The 22020-nt window shown below is 47.5% G+C and overlaps 1 protein-coding gene across 1 annotated transcript in view; it reads left to right on the top strand.

Moving 5' to 3' along the window:
• Window positions 1–7860: 7860 nt before the first annotated feature.
• WDR47 (WD repeat domain 47) overlaps window positions 7861–22020 on the top strand; it is a 62798-nt gene continuing 48638 nt past the window's right edge. The window contains exons 1-2 of the mRNA XM_014602087.3: window positions 7861–8051; window positions 18863–19029. Of these exons, the coding sequence (XP_014457573.1) occupies window positions 18872–19029 (158 nt within the window). The 5' untranslated portion in view covers window positions 7861–8051; window positions 18863–18871. The remainder of the gene's footprint in view (window positions 8052–18862; window positions 19030–22020) is intronic.

Genomic DNA, 22020 nt, shown 5'->3' on the forward strand with positions numbered 1-22020 from the left:
AAATGGCAACCCTCCCCTCCCAAAAGGAGTATTTCTGTGGGGGGGGGAGGGCAAAGGGAGGGACTTCCAGTTGCATAGGTCAGGGGTTAGGAGTGGGACTTCCAGTCCCAATATGGCAACCAGGTGGTGGGGCAACTGTCAAGGGGCAGGGCTATCCATGCAGCCCTCAACAGCTCACCAAAACTTGTTAAGCAGCCCTCCAGCTGAAATAATTGCCCACCCCTGGTCTAGCTCCATCCTCTTTGGAACCACCCTTCAGGTAATTGAAGGCTGCTATTAAATCCCCACTCAGTCTTCTTATTTCCGGACTCAATAAGCCCAGTTCCCTCATAAGCCATGTGCCCCAGCCCCTGAACCATTTTCATTGCCTTCCGCTGGACTTTCTCCAATTTGTCCGTATCCTTTCTGTAGTGAAGGGGCCCAAAACTGGACACAGTACTCCACATGTGGCTTCACTAGTGCTATATAGAGGGGAAGAATCACTTCTCTCGATCTGCTGGCAATACTTTTACTAATGCAGCACAGTATGCCATTAGCCTTCTTCACAACAAGGGCACACTTTTGGCTCGTATTCAGCTTACTGTCCACTGTAACCCCCAAGTCCTTTTCTGCAAAGCTGCTGCTTTAGCCATTCGGTCCCCAGCCTGTACTGGTGCAGTACATTTAACTTAAAATGTTTTGAGTTGCATTTAACAGCAGGGCTACTTTAACTTATAGTTCCTCTAAGGCATTCAGTTACTTTCCTTTCTATCTTCTGATGAGATCCACCACATTCCATTCCTATACAATCAGTGTCAGGTGGCTGCATAGGGACACAGTTGCATGTTAATAAATTGCATATTATTAAGCAGGCATGAATCCAAGGAAACCAAAAAGAAAGTCAAGGGAGTCATGCAATCCATGACAGAAAATTATGAAAGGACTCAGCCCTAACTCTTAGGCGAGGCAGTCCTTTGGACCTTACTTATTAGTGACTCTTCTGGCTAATTCAAATGTCATGCTCCCCATGGGCTCCAGAGCTGCTGCCTCCACGGCCAGAAATATCTATCAAGCTACAGAGCCTTTAGGAGGAGGGCACAAAAGTGAAAAATGGAGCTAACAACTCTGCACTAAGATGCTTTATGAAAAACAAATCCTCCCTCTTCTTTTCCAAAATCACTGGATATATGGATGTGACATACATTAATCAATAAGTTATCCTTGATGGCTTTGCTGCCCTTGCTACAGGGCAGCAAACATCCTAAAATCTTATGCAGGTCCCAGATTTCTGGGACCTGCATAAGTTTCATCTAAAATATTCTCTATGGTAGATGAACTTTGTGTATATGCAGACCAGCATGTATATAAAGTAACCTAGGTTTTTATGTCTCTGCTAACCTGTTATTAGTGTCTTTTTCATAAAGACTAAAAGCTAAAAAAAAAAAGTATTGAGCATTATCCAGCAAGCAGGTTTGCTTAATCCTTCCTACAATATCACAGGTCTAATTCTCAGTATAACAAGATCTGGCAAGACCCTACAAGCCTATCCACTTACTTATTAAAATGACCTGGATCCAGATTTACCCTTGTTGGCTAATATTTTTATTCTTTGATCTACCTTGAAACTGGAACTGCATGCTGAGATAAACAAATATATGCTTTCTTTGTAGCTTCTGTAAGCAACTCTAGCTTCTGTGCTGGTATGCTAGCCCTAATCCTGAAAATTTGAAATCAATGGAACTGCTTGCATGACTAAGTTTTGAGGAGTAAAGACTACTTTATTTTGCAAATCTTTACATCAGTAATGCTTGAGTAAATACAATATTTGTTACAGGAAAAGAGTATTCTTGTAACAAAAATGTACTAAGCCAGGGCACTGGCCCTTTCCATATAGACAGTACAGGTCCTGCAGTTATGGGTATTGAATGGAAAGCACATAATAGACCTAGTAGATTTCTCTTGTTACTCGGTCAAGTTCAGTTTTGTGAAATAATTTTAAGCATGTTTCCTTCTAGCTGACAGTTCTCACGGCTGCCTGAGCTACAGAAGGCTGTAGATCCTGTTCTTAAAGGAGATCCAAGATATTAAAAGTAATTTAAATTGCATTGTTACAGGGCAAAATGTTGAACTTCCCATTGTAATCCTTTTTCCACCCCTCTGACCACACCCACAGCTGTGCTGCATATAAAAATTAATCTCCTTTGCAAGGACGAGCAACTCAAAATGATCTGGAGCAGGGGTCAGCAACATTTTCGGGCAGTGACAAACACCTGGAATCTCAACTTGTAAGATGTTGGCATCCCAGGGGCAGGGGCCGGAGCCCTGGCCCTACCCCTCCCCTGCCATTCACCCTGGAGTGCACATCCCAAACAAAATGCCTTCATGTACCACACTGGCACCTGTGCCAGGGGTTGCCTACCCCTAATCTGGAGCCATCCTTACACTGGGCTTTTATGCATATATAAGGTCCCCTACAATTAATATGTTAATTACATGATAAATTATTAAGTGCCACACCTATGACTTAGTGGGGCTAACAGAGACCTGGTGGGATTCATCCCATGACTGGGCGGTACATATTGAGGGCTATAGATTGTACAGAAAGGACAGGTCGGGGAAGAAAGGGGGGGGGGGTTGCACTTTATGTCAGTGAGCAATATACATCAACCCTCATCAAGACAGAATCTGAGGCTGAGGAAGTAGAAGGATTGTGGGTTAGGCTACATGGGGGGCAAGGAGAAAGGGATTTGGTGGTAGGGGTCTGTTACAGACCCCCACACCAAGGGGAAGAAATAGATGCGGGGCTCCTGAGGCAACTCTCAGAGACCATAAAAGCTAAAGAGGCGGTAGTCATGGGGGACCTAAACTACCCGGACATCTGCTGGGAGACGCAGACAGCAAGGTCCCATCGCTCACGCAGGTTTCTAACTTGTGTACAGGACCTCCACCTGACACAGGAGGTGTATGGTCCCACTAGGGGGAATGCCATACTGGATCTGGTATTGGCAACGGGAGATGACATGATAGGGGACCTCCAAATCGGTAGCTATCTGGGAGACAGTGATCACCTTATGATAGAATTCAACATAAGACGGCGAGTGGGTAAGGTAACTAGTAGGGTGAAAGTGCTAGACTTTAAGAAAGCTGATCTCATTGCACTCAGGCGATTAGTCAAGGAAGCACTGCAGAGTAGGAGTTTTGATGGGATGGGTGCCCAAGAAGGGTAGCTGTGCCTAAAGGAAACGATCCTTTGGGCACAAAGCAAGACGATCCCCGAGCGAGGCAAAAGAGGGAAAGGGGCCAGGAGGCTTCCATGGCTGACCAGAGAAATCCAGGGCAGCCTAAGGGCCAAAAGGGGGAGCACATAAAAAGTGGAAACAGGGTGAGATCACTAAAGATGAATATACCTCCTCTGCTCATGCTTGTAGGGAGGCAGTTAGGCGGGCCAAAGCTACCATGGAGCTGAGGACGGCAACCCAAGTAAACGACAACAAGAAATTGTTTTTTAGATACATAGGGAGTAAAAGGAAGGCCCAGGGAGGAATAGGACCCCTGCTAAATGGGCAGAAGCAATTGGTGACAGACAGGGGGGACAAGGCTGAACTCCTCAACGAGTTCTTTGCCTCAGCGTTCCTAAGTGAGGGGCACGACAAGTCTCTCACTGGGGTTGTAGAGAGGCAGCAGCAAGGCGCCAGACTTCCATGCGTAGATCCTGAGGTGGTGCAGAGTCACTTGGAAGAACTGGATGCCTTTAAGTCGGCAGGCCCGGATGGGCTCCATCCCAGGGTGCTGAAGGCACTGGCCGACGTCATTGCAGAGCCACTGGCGGGAATATTCGAATGCTCGTGGCGCACGGGCCAAGTCCCGGAGGACTGGAAAAGGGCTAACGTGGTCCCCATTTTCAAAAAGGGGAGGAAGGAGGACCCGGGCAACTATAGGCCGGTCAGTCTCACCTCCATCCTTGGTAAAGTCTTTGAAAAAATTATCAAGGCTCACATTTGTGAGAGCCCGGCAGGACAAATTATGCTGAGGGGAAACCAGCATGGGTTTGTGGCGGGCAGATCGTGCCTGACCAACCTAGTCTCTTTCTACGACCAGGTTACGAAACGCCTGGACACAGGAGGAGGGGTGGATGTCGTATACCTGGACTTCAGGAAGGCCTTCGATACGGTATCCCACCCCATACTGGTGAACAAATTAAGAGGCTGTGATGTGGATGACTGCACAGTCCGGTGGGTGGCAAATTGGCTAGAGGGTCGCACCCAAAGAGTCGTGGTGGATGGGTCGGTCTCGACCTGGAAGGGTGTGGGCAGTGGGGTCCCGCAGGGTTCGGTCCTTGGACCGATACTCTTTAATGTCTTCATCAGCGACTTGGACGTGGGAGTGAAATGTACTCTGTCCAAGTTTGCAGATGACACAAAGCTATGGGGAGAAGTGGACACGCCGGAGGGCAGGGAACAGCTGCAGGCAGACCTGGATAGGCTGGACAAGTGGGCAGAAAACAACAGGATGCAGTTCAACAAGGAGAAATGCAAAGTGCTGCACCTAGGGAGGAAAAATGTCCAGCACACCTACAGCCTAGGGAATGACCTGCTGGGTGGCACGGAGGTGGAAAGGGATCTTGGAGTCCTAGTGGACTCCAAGTTGAACATGAGCCGGCAGTGTGACGAAGCCATCAGAAAAGCCAATGGCACTTTATCGTGCATCAGCAGATGCATGACAAATAGGTCCAGGGAGGTGATACTTCCCCTCTATAGGGCGCTGGTCAGACCGCAGTTGGAGTACTGCGTGCAATTCTGGGCGCCACACTTCAAGAAGGATGCGGATAACCTGGAGAGGGTACAGCGAAGGGCAACTCGTATGGTCAAGGGCCTGCAGACCAAGCCCTACGAGGAGAGACTAGAGAAACTGGACCTTTTCAGCCTCCGCAAGAGAAGGTTGAGAGGCGACCTTGTGGCTGCCTATAAGTTCATCACGGGGGCACAGAAGGGAATTGGTGAGGATTTATTCACCAAGGCGCCCCCGGGGGTTACAAGAAACAATGGCCACAAGCTAGCAGAGAGCAGATTTAGACTGGACATTAGGAAGAACTTCTTCACAGTTCGAGTGGCCAAGGTCTGGAACGGGCTCCCAAGGGAGATGGTGCTCTCCCCTACCCTGGGGGTCTTCAAGAGGAGGTTAGACGAGTATCTAGCTGGGGTCATTTAGACCCAGCACTCTTTCCTGCTTATGCAGGGGGTCGGACTTGATGATCTATTGAGGTCCCTTCTGACCCTAACATCTATGAATCTATGAATCTATGTTGAAGCAATTTAGCATGTGGGGATTTGATACCACGTTTTTGCAAGGATTTTCTCATCAAGAGCTTAAAAACTCAGGAACCTTCTGTGCAGGAAAGTGGAAACACTGACTTTCCACTTAAAATGTATGTATGTATGGAGGGGAACAGCTTAACAGATTAGCCTTCATAAAACATTTGTGAGGACATTAAGGTAAAAGCCAATATTAAAAAAACCTGTTACCTGTGTTTCTTCTAATACTTTGGCTTATTCAAATAATATTGAAAATTGAATGCATTTTTCACAATTTTTGCTGACTCTTTTTGCATTTCACTTAATTTGGACAATTAAAGTGGTTTGGTTCCTACTTTGGTCACTTCTGGCTGATCATAGGCACTTTAAATGGGGACAATTTTGTTTTAAAATTCATGACATTTACTATCAGTCAGCCCCTGCAACATACATTTACTCCATTGGAAACTGAGGGTACTCAGGATTCGAGTGATAGTTTTACATGTAAAAACAAGGATTCAGTGTACTGGAGAGCATGTTACTTGTGATGTGATGCTGTGCTTTAATCATACAGAATCGATTCTTTCCTGAACCTGAAAGCACCTTTATATTGTTCTGTTTTCCTACTGTCCCACTCCCTGTATTAGAGAATTGTTTAAAGTTTTCTGTTTGCAAGGCTTGGACATGAGAAATGGCTGGATGGCCCCCGTGTTCTTGGTACAGACTTAAAAAAAAATGTTCTGCACTAATACTTGAAGGCAGGGGTTTCAAACACGGCCCCTGGACTGTGTGCCTAGAGTCACTTCAACCTGGCTTCCTGTCTGCTGGTTGGCTACTGGAAGTTGGAGATGTGGCTAGTCGTGGGCATGGCCTGCTGCAGAGTCCTGGGCCTGCTGGACGTGGCCATTGGCAGCAGGCAAGTGACTGAGGGCCAAGATCAACACCTCTGTGCCTGGGGCTTTCATGTAAGATGCCTGCCTGGATTTGGGGAGTATCCAAAGACCCAGACCGATGGGTCTGAGAAAAAAGAGACTTGACCCATGCTAGAGCCACACATGAACGACTGGTGCCTCCTGCGACTGGGGGTCACCATTTGTAGGTGGCAGCATCAGCAGCAAGTGGGGACTGCCTGCAGATGCCAGTGGCAAGTGGCAACCACCCGCAGAAGCTGGCAGTGGCTTCAGTGGAGGCCAATCTCAGCGGGGGCACGTGCCCCCCATGCCCCACTTACGTGTCACCTATGGTCACACAAACTTGGCATTTGGGCTCTGCTCAGTCTAATTTTGAAACTTGAGTATTGGGCTTTGCCTAATTGATTTTGGAACTGATTTGATCTTGAAAAAGATTAGCAAAAAACCCCCCAAAACAACCACAGCCATTGGCTACCCTGTGGCCACCTGGCCTGCTGCCACTTGCACACCACCACCATGGCAAGTGACTCCTTTGTCTGCAGCCACTTACCCCGCTTATGCCACGTTGGCCTGAGCCTCCACCACTACCACCACAGGCTCGTGTTGTAGTAGCCACAGTAGCCACCCCATGAGCTGGACTGGCCCACTCAGAGCCTTATAGCCCAGATGGGGCCCCCAGTGGGTCAGACATGTTTTAAGGCACTCTTTTGCAGCCCACTGCACTGCTATGGCTGAACAAAGACAGAGCTAGTTGCCAACTGGTTTATGCCAACATCACAATAATATCAAACCCCTGGAAATCTTTGGTGATTTACAGTTTGCCATTATATATTATTTACACTTAGAACATATTGATTCCTTCACCTTTCCACAAAGCATGAACGACTGGTGCCTCCCAACACTGGGGGGACACAGTTTGTAAGTGGTAGTAGCATTGAAGGCGAGTAGGGACCACCTGCAGATGCCAGCAGTGGTGTCAGTGGGGTGGCCAGTGGTGAATGGGGACCACCTGCAGTCACCGGTGACAGCGAGTGGGGGTGGGTGGTGATTGCCTGCAGAAGGTGGTGGCAGCAGCCAGTCTGGGGGGGGCACGTGCCCCCTCTATGTGTCGCCTATGCCACAAAGCACTGACAAAGAGCCATCTCAGAAAACCGCTACTTCAATGGCAGCTCTTTGAAACATCACACAGCAGTTTATTTGGCTCGGTCCGAGATGGAAAAACGGGCTCCAGCTCCCTCGAGCCTCTGGGCAGCCAGAAAACAGATTTGCTGCAAGAGGGGAGGAGAACAAAGATCCCGGGCTCGCCTAGCCTGGCCAGGCGGGGCCGCCGGCCGGGAGCCGCAGAGGACCGAGCTTGCGACAGGCCGCAGGGGCAGCTTCACCCCTCCCGGGACCAGCACCGGGGCCGCACGCGCGCCGGAGGATTTGCCCCCAGCCGCGCGGCGCTGAAGCGGGGAGAGGCGGCACATCCTCCCCGCCAGCGTCCCGGGAAGCCCCCGTGCAGCGAGAGACGCCCCCACAGACACCCGCCACCGCCCCCAACGGGCGGGCGCCTCTGCCCTGGGGCGGCGGCAATTACCCCGCCCCGCCCTCCCCCGCGGCAGCTGAGCCGCCGCCGCGCCCCGCCCCGCCCCGCCCCGGCGCGGGGACTGGACTGGCGGGGCGGGGCGGGGCGGGGCCGGCGGAGCAGCTGGGCCGCGCCGCGATTGGCGGAGCCGCTTGACAACCGCAGTCCGCGGAGCCGAGCGGGGCGGCTGGGCCGGGGCCGCAGCCGCAGAGGCCGAGACTGGCCGTGAGTCGCGCTCCGCCGGGCCGGGGCCCGCCGCCATTTTGCTGCCGCGAGGGCTGGGACCGCCGGGGCCCTGCGCAGGTGAGTCCCGGGGGGCGGGATCCCGCTGCCCCCGCCCGTCGTCGCGGGGCCGGGTCCCCGCATCCCCGGCGGCGCAGGCGCTTCCCTTTGTGTCTCCAGCAATGACACAAAGGCGCGGCCGGCCCCGGCCCCCGCCCCTCCCGCCGCGCCCGGGGGCCCTGGCGGCCCGGCTCGTTCCCGTCAGGGGCTCCCACGCGCAGCGGCGTGGAGACCTGCCCCTCCCCGCCGGCGGGTTACCCCGGCGGCCCGGGGCAGTGGCTGACGCCGGGGCGACTCTCACCATTTCCTGCGGGTGCTTGGCGGTCGTGCGCTCCGTGGGTCCTGCCCACTCCCCCCCGCGCATATGTCGTCGCGTACACAAAGCTTGTCACAGACAGCGCTGACAGCGCGGCCGGGCAGGAGCAGGGGGCCGTGGTCGGCCCGGCGGAGGTTGTCACCTTCTAGCCCAGCATTTCTCAACCCATAGGGCGCGACCCAAAACCGGGGGGCAAGAATATATGGAAGGGTCGGGAACAGACTTTAAAACAAAAATGGATCGGCGCAGTTTAAAAATGGATTAAGGAGAAAAATGAGGATTTCTGCTGGCAGAGGTCCAGCCCACAAGGAGCTGCTTGGGGCTGGGGGGAGCGGGAGGAGGTGCCACGGGAAAGCGGGTGTGCACGTGTGGATGTGGCAGCCAGGCAGCGTGGAGGGCAGCTCCCTGCAGGTAAGTCTGTGGGGCATAGGCAATGTGTCAGGGCGATGGGAGGGCACAGGCTTGCCCCCTGCCCGACTTCTCTGAGGTAGAGCTGTAGCCTAACGGCAGGGTATAGCCAGGGCTGGGCCATGGTGGCAAGGTAGAGCCATGACCCAGCGCATGAGCGGCTGGCAGCAGGAAAAGGTGAAAGCAGCTCCCATCCCTGTCCATTACTCCTTTACTCCTTGCACTGCTGGTGGCGCGGCTAGCACAGGGGTTCCAGCAGCAGCGGCAGCAATAAATCTTGCCGCCCCACTCAGCCCTCCTACGCCAAGTCCCACTGGCTGGGCTGTAGCGGTGGCTCCTGTCTGTGCCTGTCCAGCAAGGTTGCAGTTCTGTGCCCTCTGTGAGAGCACAAATCTGGGGAGGGGCACATGGCCCCCCCTATGCCACACAGTACGGGGCTGGGCCTGGGGGCAGGGGTCAGCGGGTTGAGTGTGAGGGGCACCAGCAGGGTCAGAGGGCTGCTTTCTACTTAAATTATTTAATGTGTTGGGACTGGCCATGGATCTTTACAAATGGGTCCTGTTACAAAAGAGGTTGAGTACCACTGTTATAGACCAACTGAATCGGGGATGCCTAGTGTAAGCTTTTGTAAGCAGCGGGCATCTGCTGAGGTCACCTGTCAGGTGTAAAATATAGCCAAAGGGAAAGGCTAACAGGCTGGCTGGCTCTCAAGCTGCAGGCCGCCTGCTTTGCCTCTGGATTCTCTGCCTAAGGGTTGAACCATAGATTGCAGGGATATAGATATAACAAGATGCATTGTAACCTTCATCCTAGACCTGAAATGCTGGAGGTGGGAATGGAAGTGAAATGGGGGACCAAAAAAAGTCCTTTTTATTCAGTTCACTCTCCCTTTCAGTATCCATCCTCTGCCACTGTGTGACACAGGATACTGGGCAAGATGGACCTATGGTCTCACCTAATAAATGACAGTTCTGTTCTTAGCTGTTGGAAAGGTTGTCTTTTCTGTTGAGGCCCTAATATGTATTCATGCACATTAGCTACAATAGAATAATGTTTCCTCTTAGGGCTAGGTGCTTGTCAGTGTCTTTATCCTACATATCCCCATTTTATGGGAATTTAATAAAAAAAAAACGATGTATGGATTATAATCTTTCAAAGTTCCCTTTCATCTTAGAACTGACTTGCTAAGGACAATGAAAATAAAACCCTAAATTAATGATCAGGGCCCTGATTCTGCAGTGGAGTCTGGATGGGTAAAACTGCACCCCTGGGGAAATTATTCTAGCGTCAGGGACTAGGCTGCTTTAGAATGAATAATAAAGATGTGTAGCATTTGCACCAAAAAGGTGTGGTGCTTTGTTTTGCTTTGTTTTTAAGCATATATGTCCCTTTCTTGACTAGACTACTGCTTATAGGTTTCTTTCTGGGAAATTGTTCACACCAAAAGAGTTGCAGACATAGCATCTTCAGTAGTGTTTCTTTTGATTTGCATCTTTCAGTGCATATCTCGTAGAGAAAATAAACTATTGAACGCTTCTTGCTCCCTTGTGTACAGAAAGAGAGAATCGAGTAATCATATTCTTGAAAGATATATAGTACGATTATCTTTTATGAGATGGAGGGGTGAATATTGTCCGTTTTAAAAAATAATCCAAAAAGAGAAAGAGAATGTGATTTCTTTGCTAATAGCCATTTCAGATCTGACTGACTGTTTCTCATAAATAGTACAAACTTGTCCAGGATTTTAGACTTTGATCAGAATGCAGGGATACTAACATTTTGCTTCAGAAATGTATTGCAGTCTGTCATTAATAAATATGCATCAGGAATTTTGAAAGAGTTTTAAATGTACAATTTATGATAGAAGGCCATAGATGGAAGTTTGCATGTTTAAAAGGAAAAGTGATTATCATATTTTCACACATATATCCTGCGGGGTACACATGATTTTTCCAAAAAAATGGATGGGTGTGGGCTATACGGGGGTGTGGGCTATCGACGGACTTTTTTTTTTTGTGGTGGCCCGCTGCATTGCCTCCCCACTGGGCCCGGGCAGGCCGGGCTGCGCCTCTGCCGCGGGGGTTGGGATGGACTCCGCTGCCGCGGGGGCCAGGGCCAGGGCGGGCTGCACCGCCTCCCCGCTGGGCCCGGGCAGGCTGGGCTGCACTGCTGCTGCCACTACCACGGGGGCTGGGGCAGGCTGCGCTGCTGCTGCTGCTGCGGGGGCTGGGGCCAGGGCCGGGCCAGGCTGCGCTGCCTCCCCACTGGGCCCAGGTAGGCCGGGCTGTGCCGCCCCTGCTGCGGGGGCCTGGGTCAGGGTGGGCTGGGTTGCACTGCCGCCACCACGGGGGCCAGGGTAGGCTGGGCTGCGCCGCCTCCCTGTGTATACGCTGCTGCGGAGGATACACAGGTGCAGCATATACATGGACTAATTTACAAAAATACAATTTTCCACGGGTTATACGTGGGTGCGGCTTATACCCGTGGGCGGGCTATATGCGCAAAAATACAGTAGTTTCCTAGTCTGTAAGTACCATAGGTGCCAACTCTGTAGGTGCTCTGGGGGTCAAGCACCCACTGAAAAAAATTAGAGGGTGCTCAGCACCCACGGAGCCACATTTGCAAATGTTAAAAAAAACCCAAAAAGCGACTTTAGCAGAAGAAGCAGCATGTTGCTTCAACCCACCTCCGCAGCATCTGTAAAGATCAGGTGCTTTGGCGGGGCTCTTTGGCACTTTCAGCTAAAGCTGATTCAATCACCTATTAGATAAAAGCGCCAAAAAAGTCTCACCAAAGCACCTGATCTTTACAGACACTGCAAAGCCAGGCAGAAGTAACCTGCTGCCTCTTCTGGACATGCATGGGGCTCACTCAACACAAGAACCCATCAAGTTAAAAGTAAAGTGTGATTATTTTTTGGGGGGGGTTTTTGGTTTTTAATGTCTGCAAGCTCTCGCCAACAAAAAACAAAGTACAGGCAGTCCTCAGACTTACGACACAATTCGTTCCTGAAAACCACGTAAGTCGAAACGTTGTAACTTGGAACTGATTTTCCCATAGGAAGCAATGTTATAAATGGGGGATTGGTTTCTGAACCAAGGCCCAATACCCTATTTTCACCAAAAATAACCAAGAAGTTTGTACTCAATCAATTATAGATGCATAATATAGCTACATTAATGTATTTATACTGTAAATAACAATCATATTGATTTGAAAGGACTTCTTTGAGGTGACTTTGCTGGACTTTTTGAAGGGCTTTTGGTTGGACTTTTTGAAGAGTTCTGGGCTGGAGTCTTCTCAGGAGTCTTGGTTGCAGGTTTTTCTGGAGTCTTGAACTTGTTCACTGACATGGCGTCACATCAGATTGAGCATTGTAAAGTTGAAACTGAGTCAGAAAGTTGAAATAGCGTATCAATTTATAAATGTCGTAAGTGTGAAACGTTGTAACTCAAAACATACAGCCTGTACTTCATGCAGATATTTAACTTCAAATCATACCACTGAGTAGTGGGTAGATTTCCTTTAATTCTTTTTAATGTTTTTGTTAATCTTTAAGTACCACTGAAGTAGAATACAGAGTACCTACCTCTAGGGTTCCATAGAAAAGAAAAGGCTAAATCTAAATAGACTTCAAGTCTAGAGTAGGGAAAAGAGAATGCACAGCCAAAAAGACAGTGTGGTTGTGTTAGTTTTTAGGAGAGAAAGGTAACCGTATTAGTCTGCAGTATGGCAGAAACCTGCACCTTTCCTGAACAACAATTCATTTGAGTTTAGTTAGGAGAAGAGAAGCTAAATGGATATAAAAAAATGAAGTGGGAGGGGATATTGAAGGGAAAGAGAGTGAAAGACCAAGACAACTGATGTGATTTAAGAAGAAAGGTGGACAGTGAAGCAGGTGAACAGACTTGGAGATGGGGAGGGTTTGAGCAGACAGCTGATTAGCACGAAGCATCTGAAAGCTTGGAATATAAACTAATACAATTAATACTAAACCATAAACTAATGCTGCACCTTTGTCATTCTTGAGTATTAGTGCTTGATCAGATCAGAGCGTGATGTTATTTGCCATATGTGTTGTCAATGCACAGATGCAGCGGGGTGGGTTCATGGTGTAGCTGGTATTCTAATCTTGAGGTTTTTCAGGTATTGAATAACAAAACCCAGAGAGGAACTAATGTGAAAGACATGTTTCACAAGATCATACAGACAGATATATGAATTTTTACACTGCACACCTTACAACTCATGATTCTTGTTCCAGTGTGTCTTACAATAATTTGGCAGAGTAATGCATAAGAGTAAAATAAATCTGAGTTCCTTCTTTCTTGTAATTCTTAAAAACCTTAAATTAAATGAAAAGCTTTAGATCTTCCATTTATTTCTGGCTTATTGTACAGTGCTAATCCAGTGGTAGATTCCCTTTGATTGAAAGAACCGTGCATAGATGTCCTTTCACAGTGATGTTAATTCATGAATTTTCTGCATGTGTCAACTCTTCTTCTGAATTCAGTGACCCTAAATATTATAACTATACTACTTTTTGTAAATATCAGACCTTTAAAGTGTTGTTTACAACTAATAGTGTATCAACAAAAGCAAAATTAAGCTGTGTTCTGCAAGGTATTAAAGATATACTAGATAGTGTTAAGCAGGGGTAGATCCAGTGAGCAAAACCACTGCTCCAGCTGTCTGCTGCAACTGCATGCTATGCTGTAGGGACAGCAATGGCAGCAGGCACATTTCCTATTTCTGCACCTGATGCTCCCCTGCTGTGATTGCCACTAGCTGGGAGCAGTTGCTGGAGGGAGGAACCCATCCTCTGCTACTGCTATCCCCAGCTGATGCAGGCACAAGGGGAGCCTGGGAGCCCTTCTTGTGCTGCTCCAGCTGCAGGCTCTAAGGAGCAGCTGTGTGGGGAGCTGGGCTCTGCCACTGTCCCTGCCTGTGTATAGGTTCCAGTGCTGTTTCTTGCCAGGGTACACTAGGAGGAGAGGGGATAACCAGGCAGAGTAGGGCCTGGAAGGAGGAATCTGTGTGACATGGCTGCCGTTGTTCCTGCAGCTGGATCAGGGCAGGAGGGCCTTTGGGGTTCTGCTGGTGCTTGTCAACTAGGGTATTAGTAGGCCTGTGCGAATAGGGAAATATTTGATTTGGAGCCGGATTTGGCCAATTCAGAGGACACTGATTCAATTCAGTGATTCGAATCATTATCCCTGTTTGATTTGGGTGAATCAGAATTGGAGATTCGGCACTGATTTGGAGATTCAGATTGGCTGAGGCAGGCACAGCCCAGCGGCTGCAGGTTCTCCTGCGGCTCCTCCGGCTGTGCCTGCCTCTCCTTGGACAGGGGAGAGCCGCAGGAAAGCCCCCATGGCTGCCCTGCCCAGCGTCATCCCTGGCCTGGCCCCAGCCTCCCGGCACTTAAAAAGAAAAAAGCAAAAAAAAAAAAGCCCTGCACTCACGGGCTTTGGCAGGGGCTGTGGCAGAGCGCCCTGCCCCGATGGCCCTCCTGCCCAGCCCCAGCAATCCAGGAATCAAGAACCCACACTCGCCAGAAGTAGCAGCAGCTGTGGGGGCTCTGGGGCCAAGTGGCAGAGTCCCCCCACATTGCCCCTGCTCCCTGATCTCCAGTCCTGCCCCCAATGACTGCCCTGCCTGGCCTCAGCATGCCGGCAATTAAAGCCCTGCACTCACTGGCTGCAGGAGTGGCAATTGGGGCCTCTGGGCACTTGTGGCAGAGCTACCCTGCACAGTGGGGGGGCAGCAGGAATCACCCCCCGCTTCCCACCTGGTACCTGCGTGGTAGCTGCCCCATGGCGTGGGTGCAGCGTGGCTTGGCAGGGCACCACACACTGTTCGGGAGCTGGGGCTGAGCGCGGCCAGGCTTTGGCTGACACAAGGAGCCGCCCTAGCTCCCAGACAGCACACATTGCCCTGCTGAGCCGCACTGCACCCACGCCATGGGACAGCTGCCACATGGGTGGTGGGCAGGGGACCAATTCCCTGCTGCCCCTCACTGCCCCGCGCTGTGCAGGGAGTCTCTGCCATGAGCGCCCAGAGGCCCTGATCCCCTGCTGCTGCAGCTGGTGAGTGTGGGACTTTCTTGTGTTTTTAATTGCCAGGATGTTGGGGTCAGGCGGGGGGGCAGAGATAGGGGAGTGGGGGATGTACGGGGGGCTCTACCTTGTGGCCCCAGAGCCCCCACAGCCACTGCTACCTTCAGTGAGTCCAGGCCTTTTTAACATTTTTTTTAAGTGCTGCGGCCAGGTGGGGGATGGGGCCAGGGCAGCCACGGGAGCTTCTCTCGCGCCTCCTCCCACCCAGGGAGAAGCAGGCACAGCTGGAGGTGCCACAAGAGAACCTGCAGCCACCCAGCTGTGCCTGCCTCTTCCTGGCCAATCTGAATCTCTCGGAATCTTTTCCAAATCAATTCGGAGGCTTCAGATTCGATTTGGACCTTTTAATAGGTTTCCTGATTTGATTTGGATTCGGAGATTCAGCTGAGGCCGAATCGCCTTCGAATTTAACTGAAGCTTTGCATAGCCCTAAATAGTAGCTTCAGCTCATAGCTGGAGTAGGGTGGGGGAGGAGAGCCCTCGAGTGTCCAGTTCTGTGCCACCCCCCCCCCCCCCCCCCCCATGCCTGCATCAACCAGCAGGGACTGGGTTCTTTCTTCCAGTACCTGCTCCCTGCTGGTGGGGGACTCCTTCGGGCTGAAGGAAGACCCTGGGCACTGCTACCCTTGTCCCCAGCTGAGCCTGGCTCCCTGCACAGCTTCTTCTAGCACCTCTGAGCTGGGATGGAGCAGGAGCAGCTCTGGGGATCCTCCTATATTCCCAGCTGACCCAGACAGCAGTGGTGGTGGTGACATGCACCGGATACCTTCCTGGCTCCCTGGTGTCTCCCACCAGCCTGGGGGTTCCAGCCAATCCTTTCCCCCATCCTCCCATGGCCCAAGGAGCCATGTACTGCATCTTCCTTTAAGAAATCCTAGATTTGCCTCTGGTGTTATGTGCCTTTAATTGCATTTTTTTTCCATCCTTTCTCCTTGTAGTTTAGAATAATCCATGTTGAGAGTTGGCAAAGATACTGGCAAACCCACCTGGTCTTTGGAGTCTAATTCATTCCCCACCCCCCTCCCCCCAAGTTAGTGATAATATTTCCTTGAGTAGCACTGAAGCTTAGTCAGACCTTTTATTTAACACTGATCAAAGTACCATATTTTCTTGCATCCCCTCCTCTCCCCCCGCCTCACAAAAGACAACATGCACGTTGTTTTGAGACCATGAAGAAGAAAAGATTTTTCTAGAGTCATGGCTAAATGCAGACTTCATTCATGGAACAGAGACCAAATCTACTGTTCAGTGTCATTAGCTTTTTGCAGCCGAAGCTTTAACCCTGTCACAGATGCTGCTGAATTGGGAGAAGCGTGCATGTGGGATGCAAGTAAATATAGTAAGGTACTCTGCAGGTTTACAACTGGGATTTGTTTGTAGTTTATCAAAACATTTTGGTGTTAAGCACTTACCAATCCATTGAAGTTTTGTTGTGCTGTCTAGGATTACTGCAACCCAAAAAATCTTTTTGTAGTTTTATTATTGTTGCATTTATTTTTCTTTATACCATAAAAGTCTCTAAACTTTTCATGTTACAACTTATTTATGATGATGTTAGTGATGTTGTTGTTGTTATTGTTAGCATAACTAAGTTTGTGAAAGGAGACTTATAACCCTTCCTTAAAATAGGATTTAGCTACCAGTGCTCCCCTGAAGTTATAGACTTAGAACACAAATTATTTATAGTTCCAGTTTAGAAAAATTGGATGGCTGTAGAACTTGATGCCTTCACTCAAATATCTAGTAATTCTGGCTGAAAGTAATATTTTTGATGATGCAGTGTCATAGTTATCCAGCTCTTATGTTGCAGGAACTGGGCTGTTCTTGGCATGCAGACCTGGTGGTTGTCTTATGTGCTAATTATTACTTTAGTTTCCAAGCTATTAAATCTCATAATATAATTGCACTCTCAAGCAAGGTATTGCATGTCATGTTTGTTTCTACATGAATAGGGTGTGTAAATATTTAATTCTAATACAATCTTGAAAGGAATTTACAGACTTTACTCACTCACATTTGCTGTGTTGTGCCATCCAATCAAAACAAAAGACAAGGCTGAATGTTCCCTTGTACCTGAGGGTTTTATTTGGCATGAAACAGATTAGTACTGGACTGAAGAACCTCACCTTGGTTTTTGAAAGCTTGTATTTTATAAAAGTTTTTAAAGTTTATAAAAGCCATCCCATTATAAAACATGGGGAATGCAGTAGTTTGTTGAGAATTAAGGATCTGTATAATTTTGTGGCTACTCCCTCCTTTCCACCTAAAAAGCTGTGATTTGATTTATTATTTAGGACTAAAAACCCTTCCCCAGTTACAGAAAGAATTAAAACAATAATGATGAAAGAAAAGTCAGCAGCAGGGAGGAAAAGATATGTCGCTAGTCAGCAGTTTGTTGCAACATGCACAGAGCTGCGTAGCTCTTATGTTTTCTTTTCTGCAAATAAAATCTGTTGTAAGTTCTTAATATTTTTTTCTATTGAAATGTACTAGTGAGAAGCATTGGGCAGGCTAATGGGTGTGCCTGTCATGAGAGCCACAAGTATTTAATGGCTGGAGCCTTGTGTGACTAAAATGCGAATTAAAAACAGTCAAGTTTTAAACAGAAGGCAGCCTATTCTAGCTGGCACAACCATGTTTTTGCCACTCCACTACAAATGAGACTGCTCTAACAGAATACTTTTCTAATCAAATGTTCTGACAGAGATTCAGTTTAAAAAGCTGGCATACTGCTAGAGGCAGAATATGTGAAATGTTTTGCGGGGGGGGGGGTGTCATAGAACAAAAATTAATACTTATGTTTTTATATCCATTAGGATTCTGCAATACTTTTATATGTATTTACTAGGAGAGATGAGAGCTTTGTTCCCTTACTTTTTTACTTTGTTTGGTAAATAATTTATTTGGATTATTTTAAGCTTTATTCTATAGCTTGCTACTATTTCAGTGGTTGGTTGTTTTGTTTTGGTTTTTTTCAAATTGGAAAGAAGCAAACTTTTTTTTTTCCTAATGGAGAACCTCTTAAGCAAGCATTGCATTTTAAGTTGGTCTTAAGAGCCACCTCATTTCCCATTTTACCATCACAGTTGTAACTACTTATATGAAAAAATAGTAATAGGAGATCTGCTTTATTTATTTATTTATTTATTTATTTATTCTAGCTGCATCTAATGCATGTTTTGGTTTTTGGTCTTTTTTGATAGTTTGTTTTGTTTTCCTCTTCATTCCAGGCACAAACCGGGACAACCTTCCCTTCTGTAGATAGATAGGTTCTGCCCTGTCTGCGTGTCCTGGTTTTTCCCCTCTTGTTTGTAGTTCTGGATATCCAATTCTTCCATAAACAGAACAGCTACCCAGTCCTGTTTCTCCTTGTTTCTTTGACTGTTTCTTCCTACTGATGGTTTTCATTCTTGATATTAGCTTCTGTATCTCCTCTTTATTGCCAGCTGTTCTTACAGGTCTGCTAGCTCTTCAAACAGTTCCTGAAGAGACCGTTCTTCCTTAACTTCAGGCCTTCTAGAAACCATCAGCAAATACTCAGAGGACTTCAGTTTGGGACTTGTAGTTCTAAAGACAGATTATTTTTCCAAAGTACTGTTTATCTTCAACATTGACTTATACAAAGGGCACTTAGTAGTTTGTAGGATTGAGCCAGAGAGCTAGGAAACTGCAGGCTTCTGAACAGGGTATGCCACTTCTCACTGCCCTGGGAAAAAGAATCATACATATTTATATGTTAGGGTATTGACACCATCTCAGAGGGAAAACTATAAAACATGGTGAATCACACTTTCACAATGATATTTCACCATAAAAATAGCAACGGAAACTTGCCCTTACAAAGTAAGCATGGGAAGCTCACTACAATATTCTATACCTTCAAGAAAAAAAATATTAATACTCTAATTGATAATACTTGTTCACAAGACTTAAGAAATAATACAGCATTGACTGTATTATTTGGCTGAATTTGTTTTCTTTTTCTCTAGGGTACCATCATGACGGCTGAAGAAACAGTTAATGTAAAGGAGGCTGAAATAATTAAACTAATCTTGGATTTCTTGAACTCGAGGAAACTTCATATCAGTATGCTGGCCCTTGAGAAAGAAAGTGGAGTTATTAATGGCCTGTTCTCAGATGATATGCTTTTTCTGAGGTAGGAGTTTGTATGTCATTGGTAAAATATAACTTTAACAGGTTGTATGACTGGTCATATATTTACTAGCCCAAACAAATGACAGTTAACTGGCATGTAAACTTTTAGTCATCTTTGCCATAATTTTTTCATTTCTTAAGTATTAATTTTCCATTGTAATGTTCATATGTATGGCATTTAAGTATTGGGATATCAGTGGAGTTCTAAAATAAGCTGATGCATTTATGAAAAACAAAATATTTTATTTAGATAAAGATCTGGTAAATATAGATATATCTGTACAGCACAGTGCAGTGCAGGGTTGCCAACTGTCCATAAACTTATAGACCATCCAAAAAAAGACTAAAAATGCTTGCGTGTAAAGTCCATAAAAGAAATTGAGCCATGTGATTAAAATTTAAAAAGGGGGAAAAATCCCAGCAAGCTTGGTTGAAGAACTGTCATTGGGGTGAAGCTGGATGAAGCACTGATGGACAGGCAGAGCAGAGCAGTGCCACCTAGTTTCTGAGTGAGAGTACAGCTTGGGACCCTGCAGGGAGCTCTGTCAGGGCTTTTTGGCCCATGGGAGCCTGTGTAGCCTCCTCCCACCCCTGCATATGTTGCCACTGCATAGGGTCAGCTGCTCATCTCTAAAGCAGGCAGGGCTACACAACCGCAGGCAGTCTGAGGCACCAGAAGGGACGGGGAACATGGCAGGACAGGGAGAGTGGGGCTGGAGAAGGTAAAGTTCAGTGGTGGGCTGGGGTGAAGGCAGCATAATGAGGGATGTGGTTGAGAGCATCAGGGTATGGGGATGAACTGGTTGTCAGTAAATAGTTTTATAGATCGTCAATATTTTTTTTTCTCTGTTTGGCAATGCTGATGCAGTGCCACGCAGACTGTGGCATTGGGAGTTAATTAGTATGGGTACAATGCTATGCTGCCATAGCTGTACTGCTTCCAGTACTGAAGCGTGAGTATCTCTGCATGGCTCTCTACTTTACTTTATACTGTGTAGTCATGGTCTGTGAAGAGAAGTGGTTTCTAAAACCTTAGGGTTTTCCCTAAGGTGGTTTCCAAAAGTTGCTCAGATTTCCACTAATATCAAACTATGAAAGTGGACTCTGCTCATCAAGACAAAGCTTGGTTGCCTGCGTGTAGCTGACACTCAGTCAGTAATATTCTGAAAAGAGAAGGATGATTTGATGTATTCATTTAGGTGATAGTACTTTACAATGAATGGAGTTAAGCAGTTTCTTTAGTGATAAGGAAGGCCTTTTTGGGGGAGGGCAAGGAGTGACAGATGAGATTACCAACTAATTAATTATCTTTGACAGACAAAAATATCTATTAATCTGTAGCTAAATAGATACTCCAGCCTCCATTTTACTGTAGTAGCTTCCTCTGGGCTGTCTACAAGTTTTAACATGGTTTTTACATTTATGAAAGTGGCAACTGTTGATCCTCCTGGATCATGGTGTATGCATGAGGGCCACACCAGACCATCGATGCATAAGCTTGAGCAGGAATTTTTTTGGAGGAGTGGAGGCTACCCAGACCTTCCATCCTCCGTTTGGGCTACTGAGATGAATCCAAAGACCAAACTGAGTCCAGATGTTTGGTGTCTCCATGGCTGTAGTTGTATAAGTGTCTGGGAATCAAACCCAGGTCTCCTGTATGGTAGACAAGGATTCTAGAAGGAACTTAGTTTACCAGGAGCATTGGAAACTAGGCAATATAGCTATATTTAAATAACATTAACAGTGATTATTTAATTCAATCTTACAACATTTTTGAGCTCGCCTCACCCCCACCCAGTTATGTAGGTATTGTAGGTGTTTGGCACACATTTCCAAAGCTGAGTAAGTGTGAAGATAGGATTGTTACATAAATTAACAAATTCAAGATTGAGGCTCTTCACCCTTCATTTATTTTTTGTTTAGTTATTAGAGGAGTTTTAATTTGAAAGTATGGCTACACTAACAATTTATCTTGAGGTAAGCTGTGGTGGGAAGGTGAAGCAAATTGTTACTTTGTTGTAGGTGTTAGCCTGCATGCTTTTATCCTGTAGTAAATATAAAGTGTCCACTGTCACTGAGAGGCAAGTTAACTCCTGTTTCCTGTGGCTAAACAGGTTCATAGATTTTATAGACATCGGGGGCTGGAAGGGACCTCATGATATTGAGTCCAGCCGTAGGCAAGAAGTTAGCTGGGATCAAGTGACCCCAACAAGAAATACATGCACATGTTCTTTTGAAAGAGTCCAGAGTAGATGCCTGCACCATGTCGGTGTGGGGGGGAGTTTGTTCCAGACCCTGGACACTCGCACCGTAAAGAACTTTTTTTTCTTATGTCTAGTCTAAATCAGCTCTCCTGGAGTTTATGGCTGTTAGACCTTGTTATCCCTTGGGGAGCTCTGGTGAACAGCTATTCTCCCAGGTCCTGATACACCCCTCTTATATAATTGCATGCTGCCACCAAGTTCCCCCATGAACCTTCTCTTTTCCAGACTGAAGAGTCCCAAGTTCCTCAACCTCTCTTCATATGGCCTGCACTCCAGGCCTTGGATCATACGAGTGGCTCTCCTCTGGACTCTCTCAAGCTTCTCCACATCCCTCCTGAAGTGGGTGGGCCCAATAGTGGACGCAGTACTCCAGCTGTAGTCTTACCAGGGCCGAGTAAAACAGGAGGATGACTTACCTGGCTTTGCTTGAGATACATCAGTGGTTTGGTTTGCCAGAGTTTGGTTTGCCTTGCCAGCCACAGCATCGCATTGGTGGCTCATATTCATCTTGTAGTCAGTTAAGACCTCCAAGTCCTTTTTGGTTATGGTGCTAGGGAGTGTAGCACTGCTGAGCTTGTAAGTGTGTTGAAGGTTCTTCCTATCAAGGTGCAGCACCTTGCACTTCTCTACATTGAAAGCAATCAGGTTTTGGTTGGCCCACCTTGAGAACGTGTCCAAGTCGGCCTGTATCCCCAGCCTGTTCTTCCATGTGACCACCCTCCCCCATA

Source organism: Alligator mississippiensis, chromosome 5 (genome assembly GCF_030867095.1).
Source record: "Alligator mississippiensis isolate rAllMis1 chromosome 5, rAllMis1, whole genome shotgun sequence".
NCBI lineage: Eukaryota > Metazoa > Chordata > Crocodylia > Alligatoridae > Alligator > Alligator mississippiensis.